At 37.7% G+C, this 13,485-nt stretch overlaps 1 protein-coding gene across 5 annotated transcripts in view; it reads right to left on the bottom strand.

Moving 5' to 3' along the window:
* The window catches only part of PTPN13 (protein tyrosine phosphatase, non-receptor type 13 (APO-1/CD95 (Fas)-associated phosphatase)), a 226,789-nt gene that overhangs the window by 19,557 nt on the left and 193,747 nt on the right, over positions 1-13,485 (bottom strand). For all 5 annotated transcript variants that reach the window (XM_011951790.1, XM_011951791.1, XM_011951792.1 and 2 more), the window contains 2 exons: positions 2,605-2,660; positions 361-464 (listed from right to left, as the gene is read on the bottom strand). In XM_011951790.1, the coding sequence (XP_011807180.1) occupies positions 361-464; positions 2,605-2,660 (160 nt within the window). The remainder of the gene's footprint in view (positions 1-360; positions 465-2,604; positions 2,661-13,485) is intronic.

Here is a 13,485-nt window from a genome sequence, read left to right as displayed (position 1 = left end):
ACTCCAGCCTGGGCAACAGAGAAAGAACGTATCTCAAAATAATAAGAGCTATTTATGACAAACCCACAGCCAATATCATACTGAATGGGCAAAACCTGGAAGCATTCCCTTTGAATGCCCGCCTGTAATCCCAGCTACTCAGGAGGCTGAGGCAGGAGAATTGCTTGAACAGGGGAGGTGGAGGTTGCATTGAGCCAAGATCGTGCCACTGCACTCTCAGTTTCTGTTTCCAAAAAAAAGCAAATAATGTATACATATGGTAAAATAGCAAATCCGTATAGTCTGAAAATCATCACTTAAAAACAACTTATTTTCCCAATTCATTATTTTTGAGGAAAAAACTGTCATTACAATTCTTGCCTTTATCAGAATCTTCATGGTTTGTTCTCTCTGTTGGCAACTCATCACTTTCCCATGTTATTTCATCATCATCAGTCTTCTTTTCTTGTGACTTCTGAATTAAGCTATGAAAACAAAACACATTTGTAACATTTTCTTCATTTTTGTACTCAAATTAAACACTACAAGCCCTGAATGATTTTCTCTACAATTATTACAGTATTTTAAAATAGAATGTCTGATTAAGAAAACCAAATCCACAATTCTTAAAATTTATTGGTAGATGTAAACAACTGAGACATAGAATGGTTTAATACAGTTTTAAAATTTATCCTTGGACAGATCCCAAGTCTTTGAACTTCAGACTGAAGGAGTCCATTTGAGGATGTAGAAGGTGGTGGTTTTATTTCTATCCTTCAACATGGATGAGTGATTACAATTGTATCGGCATATAGCTCTTTCTCCTTCTTTTCAGCAGCTGCCCACTATTGCAAAATATCAATGTATCTTAATTTATTTAAAGAAGTCTCTATTGATGGGTATAGCCTTTTGCTACAACAGGAGGCTAGAAGGACACTCCTGTACCTGGGCACTCACCTAATGTAATGAAACCCAGTACAAGTTCTCAATATTTTGGGAGTGCAAAACAGATGCCCTCTTTGGTAAGGTGGATGGCTAGGAAAGAGAAACCAGGTAGGAGAATGGTGTTTAGTGCTAAAGTGAGGTGAAAAAGGATTATGTAAAAGCCTGAATACATTTTGAACTTTCTGATATTCAGGGGAACAAAGCAGAGTACTTTCATCCGATGACATTAGTATACACGTGGACATGGACTAATGCTCCCAAAATGTCAACAGGGCAGCAATTATGCTGCTTTTATGACAGATGTTTCCCCCTGTTCTAATGTGGGTGACAACACTTATTTTGCTGGGTTAAAAAGCTCTATATCCATGAAATGTCTGGGAAATCTTCACTAGAGAGTTCTCCTCTTGTGTGACAATGTTCCTGCTCATTCCTCTCATCAAACAAGGCAATTTTGTGAGCTTCAGTGGGAAATTACTAGGAATCCATCTTAGAGTCCTTATTTGGCTCCTTCTGACTTTTTGTTCCTCAATCTCAAAATATCTGTAAAGAGCATGCATTTTTCTTCAGTTAATAATGTAAAAAAGACTGCATTGATATGGTTAAATTGGCAGGACCTTCTGTTTTTTAGGGATGAACTAAATGGCTGGTATCGTCACCTACAAAAGTGTGCTAAACTTGATGCAGCTTATGTTAATAAAGTTTATATTTTACATTTTTATCTTTTAACTCTATTTTTCATGAACTTTCTGAAGTCCCCTCATATATATAAAACCTTTCCCTCACATATCTTTTGGTTAAAAAAGACCTTATTTTATAATTAGAAATTGTTTAAAACATATTTTTGTGGGTTTTAAAAAACTTTCCTACTTCTTTTTGTTTCATATTCTCATTAAAAATGTACAATTTTTAAAGTATAGAAAAATAGAGAAACTGAAAAATAAATGACCCATAACCCAACATGAGAAGACAGTCACTATCATGATTGTTGGCACATTTCCATTAGGTCACTCTTTCATTCATTTTTTCCCATGGTTAAGAGAATATCACTTTTTTGAAGCAATGGTATAATAAACACATTTTCACATGTCACTAGAATCTCCTAGTAACAAAAATTTTAAAACTTTTTTTTTTTTTTTTGAGACAGTGTCTCACTCTGTTGCCCAGGCTGGAGTGCAGTGGCGTGATCTCAGCTCACTGTAACATCCACCTCCCGGGTTCCAGTAATTCTCCTGCCTTAGCCTCCTGAGTAGCTGGGATTACAGGCACGTGTCACCACACCCAGCTAATTTTTATATTTTTAGTAGAGATGGGGTTTCACCATGTTGGCAGACTGGTCTCCAACTCCTGGCCTCAAGTGATCTGCCCATCTCAGCCTCCCAAAGTTCTGGGATTACAGGCATGAGACACCATGCCTGGGTTTTTGTCTTTTTAGTAGAGAACGGGTTTCACCATGTTGGCCAGGCTAGTCTTGAACTCCTGACCTCAAGTGATCCGCCTGCCTCAGCCTCCCAAAGCACTGGGATTATAGGCATGAGCCACTGCAACTGGCCTGAAAAATTTAAAACATTCTTAATATTCAACCATAGTTTCATAATTTACTCAACAATGCTTATTTTACTCAGAGCATTTATAGACAGACAGACAAAAGCATTATGGATACTTTGAAAATCATTTTCTTACCTTTCACTTTTTACTTTTTCTTCACAATATTCTTCACAGCCATTTATTTTGGTGGGCTACAATAAAAATAAGTAAGAATCAAATCAGCCCATTGTAACAAAAAAATCAATCTCATACTATTTTTTTCCTGTTATTTCCTATATTTACTGTTATTGTTCATCTTTATATTACAAAGACACATATGATATTCAATTAATATACTCCAAATAGTGGCTGAGACATCAGTGGCCCAACAGTCTTTGCTGTTCCCACTTAGTTATCTTCACACTCATCTTGGCTTTTCATTTTTTTTAAAGAGATGGAGTCTATTGCCTGGGCTGGAGTCCAGTGGTACAATCATGACTCATTGTAACCTCAAACTCTTGGGCTCAAGCAATCCTCCCCCTCAGCCTCCTGAGTAGTATGGACTACAGGTGTATGCCACCATGCCCGGTTAATTTAAAATTTTTTTTTTTTTTCTGTAGAGATGGGATCTCACTATGTTGCCCAGGCTGGTCTTAAACTCCTAGCCTTGAGTCACTCTCCTGCCTCAGCTTCCCAAAGTGTTGGGATTACAGGTGTCAGCCATTGCAGCCAGCCTGGCCTTCATTTCTTATATTAAAAATATTAATAGGAAAGAGGTAAAGAGGAAAAAAGATGAAAGTGTCAATTAATGATTATTTAGATATGCACATTTGGTATATGCTTTTCTACTACTTCAATTTTAAAATCTGAAAAAAGCTTTGAGAAAATCTTGGTAGTTTCAAATATGTTAAATTATAATATATTGCCCCTTTATCATTAAAGATTAATCAACTCATACTTTAACTGAGTATGGTATGTTTCAAAGATCCAAATACTGCAGCAGGAGCAGTTTGCTACAATTAGAAAGAGATGCCAAATTGTATCCTTTTTTTGTTATACTTCCAGTTCTGGGGTACATGTGCTTACCATGCAGGTTTGTTACATAGGTATACATGTGCCTTGCTGGTTTGCTGTACCCATTAACTCATCATTTACATTAGATATTTCTCCTAATGCTATCCCTTCCCCAACCCCCCACACCTGTGACAGGCCCTGGTGTGTGACGTTCCCCGCCCTGTGTCCATGTGTTCTCATTGTTCAACTCCCACCTATGAGTGAGAACACGTGGTGGTTGGTTTTCTGTCCTTGTGATAGTTTGCTTAGAATGATGGTTCCTAGCTTCATCCATGTCCCTGCAAAGGACATGAACTCATCCTGTTTTAAGGCTGCATAGTATTCCACGGTGTGTATGTGCCACATTTTCTTTATTCAGTCTATCATTGATGGACATTTGGGTTGGTTCCAAGTCTTTGCTACAGTGAACAGTGATGCAAAAAACATACGTGTGCATGTGTCTTTATGGTTGCATGATTTATAATTCTTTGGGTATATACCCAGTAATGGGATCACTGGGTCAAAGAGTATTTCTAGTTCTAGATCCTTGAGGAATCACCACACTGTCTTCCACAAAGGTTGAACTACTTTACACTCCCACCAACAGTGTAAAAGTGTTCCTATTTCTCCACATCCTCTCCAGCTTCTGCTGTTCCCTGACTTTTTAATGATCACCATTCTTTTTTTTTTTTTACAGACTAATTTCTTTATTGAAATAAAAATGGAATATATATGGAAAACTCCTCAACAAAGTACTAGTAACACAAATCAAGCAACATACAAAAAGAATAAGACACTATAACCAAGTGAGATTTATTCCAGGAATGCAAAGTTGGCTTAATATATGAAAATAAATTAATATAATACATCATATCAATAGGATAAAGGATGAAAAACCATGGTAATCTCAATTAATGCAGGAAAAGCATTTGACAAAATTTAATACCTTTCATGATAAGAAAACATTCAATAAACTAGGAACAGAAGGGAACTTCAGGCTGAGTGTGGTGGCTCATGCCTGTTATCCCAGCACTTTGGGAGGGCAGGGTGGGCAGATCACCTGAGGTCAGGAGTTTGAGACCAGCCTGGACAACATGGTGAAATACTTTCTCTACTAAAAAATTAAAAAAATTAGCCAGGTGTGGTGGTGAGCACCTGTAATCCCAGCTATTCAGGAGGCTGAGGCAGGAAAATAATTTGAATTCATGGGGCAGAGGTGCAGTGAGACGAGATCATGTTACTGCACTCCAACCTGGGTGACAGAACCAGACTCTGTCTCAAATTAAAAAAAGAAGGGCACTTACTCGATCTGATAAAGGCTGTCTTAAAAAAACCCACACCCAACATATTTAACGTAACTAAAGGCATTTTTCTCCTAAAATCAGGAACAAGACAAGGATGTTTCTCTCATCACTTCTATTTAAGACTGTATGGCAGGTCCTAGTCATAGCAATCAAGAAAAATAAATAAAAGGCATATGGACTGGAAAGGAAGAAGTAAAACTATCTCTATTTGCAGGTGACATGAATGATCGCCATTCTAACTGGCATGAGATGGTATCTCATTGTGGTTTTGATTTGCATTTCTCTGATGACTAGTGACAATAAGAATTTTTTCACATGTCTGTTGGCTGCATAAATGTCTTCTTTTGAGAAGTGTCTGTTCATATCCTTTGCCCACTTTTTGATGGGATTGTTTTTTCCTTGTAAATTTATTTAAGTTGTTTGTAGATTCTGGATACTAGTCCTTTGTCAGATGGGTAGATTGCAAAACCTGTTCACTCTAATGATAGTTTCTTTTGCTGTGCAGAAGCTCTTTAGTTTAATTAGATCCCATTTGTCTGTTTTGGCTTTTGTTGCCATGGCTTTTGTTGTTTTAGTCATGAAGTCTTTGCCCATGCCTATGTCCTGAATGGTATTGCCTAGGTTTTCTTCTAGGGTTTTTATGGTGTTAGGTCTTACATTTAAGTCTGTAATCCATCTTGAGTTAATTTTTGTATATGGTGTAAGGAAGGAATCCAGTTTCAGCTTTCTACATATGGCTATCCAGTTTTCCCAGCTCCATTTATTAAATAGGGAATCCTTTCCCCATTGATTGTTTTTGTCAGGTTTGTCAAAGATCAGATGGTTGCAGATGTGTGGTATTATTTCTAAGGCCTCAGTTCTGTTCCATTGGTCTATATATCTGTTTTGGTACCAGTACCATGCTGTTTTGGTTACTGTAGCCTTGTAGTATAGTTTGAAGTCAGGAAGTGTGATGCCTCCAGTTTTGTTCTTTTTGCTTAGGATTGTCTTTGCTATGTGGGCTCTTTTTGGGTTCCATATGAACTTTAGTTTTTTCCAATTCTGTGAGGAAAGTCAGTGGTAGCTTGATGGGGATAGCATTGAATCAATATATTACCTTGGGCAGTATAGCCATTTTCACGATATTGATTCTTCCTATCCATGAGCATGCAATGTTCTTCCATTTGTTTGTGTCCTCTTTTATTTCGTTGAGCAGTGGTTTGTAGTTCGGCTTGAAGAGGTCCTTCACATCCCTTGTAAGTTGGATTCCTAGGTATTTTATTCTCTTTGTAGTAATTGTGAATGGGAGTTCATGCATGACTTGGCTCTCTGTCTACTATTGGTGTACAGGAATGCTAGTGATTTTTGCACATTGATTTTGTATCCTGAGAGTTTGCTGAAGTTGCTTATCAGTTTAAGGAGATTCTGGGCTGAGACAATGGGGTTTTCTAAATATACAATCATGTCATCTGCAAACAGAGGCATTTTGACTTCCTCTTTTTGTAACTGAACACCCTTTATTTCTTTCTCTCACCTGATTTCCCTTGCCAGAACTTCCAATACTGTATTGAATAGGAGTGGTGAGAGAGGGCATCCTTGTCTTGTGCCGGTTTTCAAAGGGAATGCTTCCAGTTTTTGCCCATTCAATATGATATTGGCTGTGAATCTGTCATAAATAGCTGTTATTATTTTGAGATATTCCATCAATACCTAGTTTATTGAGAGTTTTTAGTATGAAGGGCTGTTGAATTTTGTCAAAGGCCTTTTCTGCATCTATTGAGATAATCGTGTGGTTTTTGTCAATGGTTCTGTTTATGCGATGGATTATGTTTACTGATTTGTATATGATGAACCAGCCTTACATCCTAGGGATGAAGCTGAGTTGATTGTGATGGATAAGCTTTTTGATGTGCTGCTGGATTCGGTTTGCCAGTATTTTATTGAGGATTTTTGCATCAATGTTCACCAGGGATACTGGTCTAAAATTCTCTTTGTTGTGTCTCTGCCAGGCTTTGGCATCAGGATGATGTTAGCCTCATAAAATGAGTTAGGGAGGATTCCCTCTTTTTCTATTCATTGGATTAGTTTCAGAAGGAATGGTACCAGCTCCCTTTTGTACCTCTGGTAGAATTTGACTGTGAATCCATCTGGTCCTGGACTCTTTTTGGTTGGTAGGCTATTAATTTTTGCCTCAATTTCAGAGCCTGTTATTGATTTATTCAGAGATTCAATTTCTTCTTGGTTTAGTCTTGGGAGGGTGTATGTGTCCAGAATTTATCCATTTCTTCTAGATTTTGTAGTTTATTTGCATAGAGGTGTTTATGGCATTCTCTGACGGCAGTCTGTATTTCTGTGGGATCGGTGGTGATATCCCCTTTATCATTTTTTATTGCATCTATTTGATTCTTCTCTCTTTTCTCTTTATTAGTCTTGCTAGTGGTGTATTTTGTTGATCTTTTCAAAAAAGTAGCTCCTGGATTCACTGATTTTTTGAAGGGTTTTTTGTGTCTCTGTCTCCTTTAGTTCTGCTCTGATCTTTGTTATTTCTTGCCTTCTGCTAGTTTTTGAATGTGTTTCCTCTTGCTTCTCTAGTTCTTTTAATTGTGATGTTAGGGTGTCGATTTTAGATCTTTTCTGCTTTCTCTTGTGGGCATTTAGTGCTATAAATTTCCCTCTACACATTGCTTCATATGTGCCCCAGAGATTCAGGTACATTGTGTCTTTGTTCTCATTGGTTTCAAAGAACATCTTTATTTCTGCTTTCATTTCGTTATGTACCCAGGAGTCATTCAGGAGCAGGTTGTTCAGTTTCCATGTAGTTGTTTGGCTTTGAGTGAGTTTATTAATCCTAAGTTCTAATATGATTGCACTGTGGTCTGAGAGACAGTTTGTTACAATTTCTGTTCTTTCACATTTGCTGAGTATTGTTTTACTTCTAATTATGTGGTCAATTTTAGAATAAGTGTGATGTGGTATTGAGAAGAATGTATATTCTGTTGATTTGGAGTAGAGAGTTCTGTAAATATCTATTAGGTCCACTTGGTACAGAGCTGAGTTCAAGTCTTCTGTCTCGTTGATCTGTCTAATATTGACAGTGGGGTGTTAAAGTCTCCCATTATTATTGTATAGAGTATAAGTCTCTGTAGGTCTTTAAAGACTTGCTTTATGAATCTGGGTGCTCCTGTATTGGGTGTATATATATTTAGGATATTTAGCTCTTCTTGTTGAATTGATCCCTTTACCATTATGTAATGGATTTCTTCGTCTTTTTTGATCTTTGCTGGTTTAAAGTCTGTTTTATCAGAGACTAGGATTGCAACTCCTGCTCTTTTTTTTGGTTTCCATTTGCTTGGTAGATCTTCCTCCATCCCTTTATTTTGAGGTTATGCACATCACTGCATGTGAGATGGGTCTCCTGAATACAGTCAAGATGGGTCTTGACTCTTTAAGGTTAATATTGTTTTGTGTGAATATGATCCTGTTATTATGATGTTATCTGGTTATTTTGCCTGTTAATTGATGCAGTTTCTTCATAGCGTTGATAGTCTTTAGCATTTGGGGTGTTTTTGCAGTGGCTGGTACTAGTTATTCCTTTCCATGTTTAGTGCTTCCTTCAGGAGCTCTTGTAAGGCAGGCCTGGTGGTGACAAAATCTCTCAGCATTTGCTTGTTTGTAAAGGATTTTATTTATCCTTCACTTATGAAGCATAGTTTGGCTGGATATGAGATTCTGAGTTGAAAATTCTTTTCTTTAAGAATGTTGAATATTGGCCCCCACTCTCTTCTGGCTTGTAGGCTTTCTGCTGAGACATCCATTGTTATTCTGATGGGCTTCCCTTTGTGGGTAACCTGACCTTTCTCTCTGGCTGCCTTAACATTTTTTCCTTCGTTTCAACCTTGGTGAATCTGACAATTACGTGTCTTGGGGTTGCTCTTCTCTAGGAGTATCTTTGCGGTGTTCTCTGCATTTCCTGAATTTGAATGTTGGCCTGCCTTGCTAGGTTGGGGAAGTTCTCCTGAGTAATATCCTGCAGAGTGTTTTCCAACTTGGTTCCATTCTCCCCGTCCTTTCCAGTACACCAATCAAATATAGATTTGGTCTTTTCATATAGTCTCATATTTCTATGACTGTTTGTTTCTTTTCACTCTTTTTTCTCTAATCTTCTTGCTTTATTTCATTAATTTGACCTTCAATCACTGATATCCTTTCTTTTACTTGATTGAATTGGCTACTGAAGCTCATGCATGCATCATGAAGTTCTCGTGCCATGGTTTTCAGCTCCATCAGGTCATTTAAGGTCTTATCTACACTGTTTATTCTAGTCAGCCGTCTGTCTAACCTTTTTTCAAGGTTTTTAGCTTTCTTGTGATGGGTTAGAACATGCTCCTTTAGTTTGGAGTAGTTTGTTATTACCGACCTTCTGAAGCCTGTTTCTGTCAACTCGTCAAACTCATTCTCTGTTCAGTTTTGTTCCCTTGCTGGCGAGGGGCTGCGATCCTTTGAAGGAGAAGAGGTGCTCTGGTTTTTGGAATTTTCCGCTTTTCTGCCCTGGTTTCTCCCCATCTTTGTGGTTTTCTTTACCTTTGGTCTTAGATGTTGGTGACCTACAGTAGGGTTTTGGAGTGGATGACCTTTTTGTTGATGTTGATGCTATTCCTTTCTGTTTGCTAGTTTTCCTTCAGTCAGGTCCCTCAGCTGCAGGTCTGTTGGAGTTTGCTGGAGGTCCACTCCAGACCCTGTTTGCCTGAGTATCACCAGCAGAGGCTGTAGAACAGCAAATATTGCTGCCTGATCCTTCCTCTGGAAGCTTCGTCCCAGAGGGACACCTGCCTGTTTGAGGTGTCTGTCGACCCCTACTGGGAGGTGTCTCACAGTCAGGCTACATGGGGATTAGGGACCCGCTTGGGGAGGCAGTCTGTCTGTTCTCAGAGTTCGAATAGCATCCTGAGAGAACCACTGCTCTCTTCAGAGCTGTCAGACAGGGACATTTAAGTCTGGAGAAGCTGTCAGCTGCCTTTTGTTCTGCTCTGCCTTGCCCCCAGAGGTGGATCTAGAGAGGCAGTAGGCCTTGCTGAGCTGCGGTGGGCTCTGTCCCATTTGAACTTCCCAGCAGCTTTGTTTACACTGTGAGCTACTCGAGCCTCAGCAATGGTGGATGCCTCCCACTGGTCAAGCTGTAGTGTTGCAGGTTGATCTCAGACGGCTGTGCTAGCAGTGAGCAAGGCTCCGTGGGCATGGGACCCGCTGAGCCAGACATCGGAGGGTATCTTCTGGTCTGCTGGTTGCTGGGTCTGTGGCAAACGTGCAGTATTTGGTCAGGGGTGTACCATTTCTCCAGGTACAGTCTGTCACAGCTTTCCTTGGCTAGGAAAGGGAAATCCCCTGACCCCCTGTGCTTCCTGGGTGAGGTGATGCCCCACCCTGATTCAGCTCACCCTCCATAGGCTGCACCCACTGTCCATTGAGTCCCATTGAGATGAACCAGATACCTCAGTTGGAAATGCAGAAATCACCCATCTTCTGCATCAATCTTGCTAGGAGGTGCAGACCAGAGCTGTTCCTATTCAGCCATTTTGGAAGCGACCACCCCCAAATTGTATTCTTAAATGGTTAGTAAATTATACGATTGAACCTTTATGAGAACAAATTTTCTTAACAAATAGGAAATTCCCTTGAAGACCCTGAATTATCTGGCCCCTGTCTACTTTTATAATCTCCCCTTTACCCACTAGGCTTCAAATTCATGGGTCTTTTAGTTCTTCAAAATCACTCATCCCTTCTTACCACAAAGCCCTTCTGATGGTGTCTTCTCCTCCTGAAGATGTTTTCTATCCACCCAGTCTAAAGCAGGTTTCCTTGGTTATTCTTTTTTTTGTGTGTGTGTGGCACTTAAAAACAACAAACAAACTTCACAGACCTTAATGCAACTTGTAATTACATATTTATTTGTGTGTTTGATTTTTTCCTCCTTTCCTCTCCATTAAGTAAGCTCTACCAAGGCAGGAATCATGTCGCCACTGTGTGCCCACACATGCTTATGTCTGAGACCTAGTTTATTGCATCCATTTAATAAAAATGACACCTGTAATATGACCTTTCAGTTATAGACTTTGTAGAGTTAAAAAGTACCATAATTAAATTACCCTAATAATAATTTCAATTTAGTTGATATAAATGTAGAACTTCTACAGCAGAAGGAAAAAGGTTTTAATCCACTGTCAACTAAAAGGAAACTTCCTAGACCTCATCTGTTTTGAGAAGCTGCTCATTTTAGTCTGGATTAAATTTTTTTTCCAACTAAAGTCATTTGCATTTCTTATTTCCCATTACAATCCTGGTCTAAGAATATACCATGTGTATAATGATTTTAGAAAGTACAAAGCCTTTTATAAGAGTCAAATGCTGTTATAAATATGAAAATTTTAATAATACTATTATTAAATGAAAATGGTGAGGTAAAACTCAATTAGAAATAAGCTACAGTGATACCTGTATTAACCAATTACTACTATTTTTATAAAGTTCACTTGTGTATGGGGGAGGGTTGGTTAAGAAGACTGGCCTTCAGTTTCTTGTCAGTATGGACTGAAGGACCTTTGGAAGAGGAGGCAGCTGTGGTACTGTCTCACTGAATATATTTAAGATTTTTTAAAAGAGTGGTCAGCCCATTTGAAGGTTATTTTACAATCCTAGTGCTCAAGGAATCCAGATCCAGTAACTTGAGAGTAGAGGAGATATCTTCTGGATCTAGGATGAACTACATAATTTGCAGTGCCAGGAGCCACATGCAAGTAAGAGATCTCTTGTTAAAAACTTATTAAGAACTTCAAGTTGGGGATGGTACAGCACTATAGCATATTCGAAGTAGGAGGCTCTTAAAAGCACAGGGTTCTGTGTGATTGCACTGGCTGAATGCCCATAAAGCCAGTCCTTCTGAGATCCAACAGTCAAGCAGGATTATCCTCAGGTGCCGGAGAGTCACTGAAAGTTTTTGCCTTGTTTTTGCTTAAGAAATTAAAAATACTACCTAAGAAGAATATGTTTGAAGAAATTAAAACCATTAAAAAATAACCAGAATTAGAAAGCATATTGATTCATTTCAGTGGCAAGACATGTGGAAAGATCAAATTCCTTGGCACAGCATGTAAGTCACTTCATAAACTAACACCTTGCCTATCTTTTTAGGCTTAGCTTTCAAGACACCCTGTGATACCCTACTTGTGATGACTTAGTGTCCTGAATGTTCCAGGCTCATCTATACCTTCATTCCTCTGCTAAGCAGCTCCACAGTATGTATGGAATGCTTTTTCCTAGCTTATCTTAACTATCAAACACCTTTAAGATGCTAATTCTTTAGAAAGCTTTAATAACTTTATCTACCTACTCCTGTGTAGCCCCGACCATTTTCCTCCTTCTTTGTAGCTCCCACTGAACTCCATATAAACATCTAATGGAATATGTTTCTGCAGCTTTTTAAAAATTACATTTACTTATTTACATGTGTACTTCTCTCAAGTTGACTACCAGAGTGGACAAGCAAATTTAGGACAGAAACCCTAACACCTCTTCTTACCCCATCATCTCCAGCAAAATTAGTCAAATGAGTTCCATAGCTAAATGGTTTTGAAACTGTAGACAATAATTTATAGTAATGTATATGATTAGCATTCATTCTTTCATTCTTAAATAAGACATAGGCATTGACCTAAAGTACTTCACTAAGAGGTACTAAAGAGTACAGACAGTTACAATACTGAATGAGAAACACAATGAATGTATAAATAGCTATCATGTATAATCTTTATTCTATAAGAAGATATTCCTATATTCCTATACTTTTTAATACCAATGGTTAGCATCTTAACTTTTGATACATGATAAAACTTTCAAAGTTACAGAATACACTGTTAGAACCAATTCAGTAAATAATACACAATTTGTTTAGGGTGATTTCAAGAACTTATAAAAGACTATTATCAGAAGTTCTAAATAATTCTTAAAACTAGCCAGTTCTAAAATATAGGTAATATTCTAGAAATATAAGATGAAACAGAAAACTTTTCCAGAATGCTAGCTCGGTCTTCTTTCAGCTAGGGAAGATTAGTCATATTTGCAAATTTTAAATTTGTCTGCTTATAAATATAATTGTCATAGTGATTTAAACATGTTCCTAGAATTAGATACAAATAAAAATTTTAAATGTTTTCATCTAAGATCCCTGTTACTCCTTTCCTAAATTTGTTCCCTCACTTTCTTTGCTATGTTTACCATTATTTAAAATAGATTCTAAAGCAGAAGTCCCATATATTCAGGAAGTACTAATTTAATATATCTAGCCCAAAATGTATTCTCAATGCATGTATTTGCAGGATCTATCTGTACTTCAGTGGCAAGACAATTATATAGTTCCTAATAATTTGTGTCCTCTTACTGACAAAAAGGAAATCTAAAATTCATCAACAGATGGCCAATTTAATAAATTATGGTATAACCTTACAATAAAATCATAGGAAGTCATTAAAAAGCATGAGGCAAATTTATACATCTCACATGGAAAGAGGGTAATGATCAATTCTTAAGTGAAAACCAAATTCAGAACCATGTGATAAAATGTATATTAAAAAATTATATATGTATACAAATATTTATGCTTTGATATACACAGTAGAAAGGTAGAAATCAAAAATTTTTAACAATAGCT

Source organism: Colobus angolensis, unplaced genomic scaffold (assembly GCF_000951035.1).
Source record: "Colobus angolensis palliatus isolate OR3802 unplaced genomic scaffold, Cang.pa_1.0 Scaffold328, whole genome shotgun sequence".
Classification (NCBI taxonomy): Eukaryota; Metazoa; Chordata; class Mammalia; order Primates; family Cercopithecidae; genus Colobus; species Colobus angolensis.
This window is presented reverse-complemented; position numbering and strand designations above follow the sequence as displayed.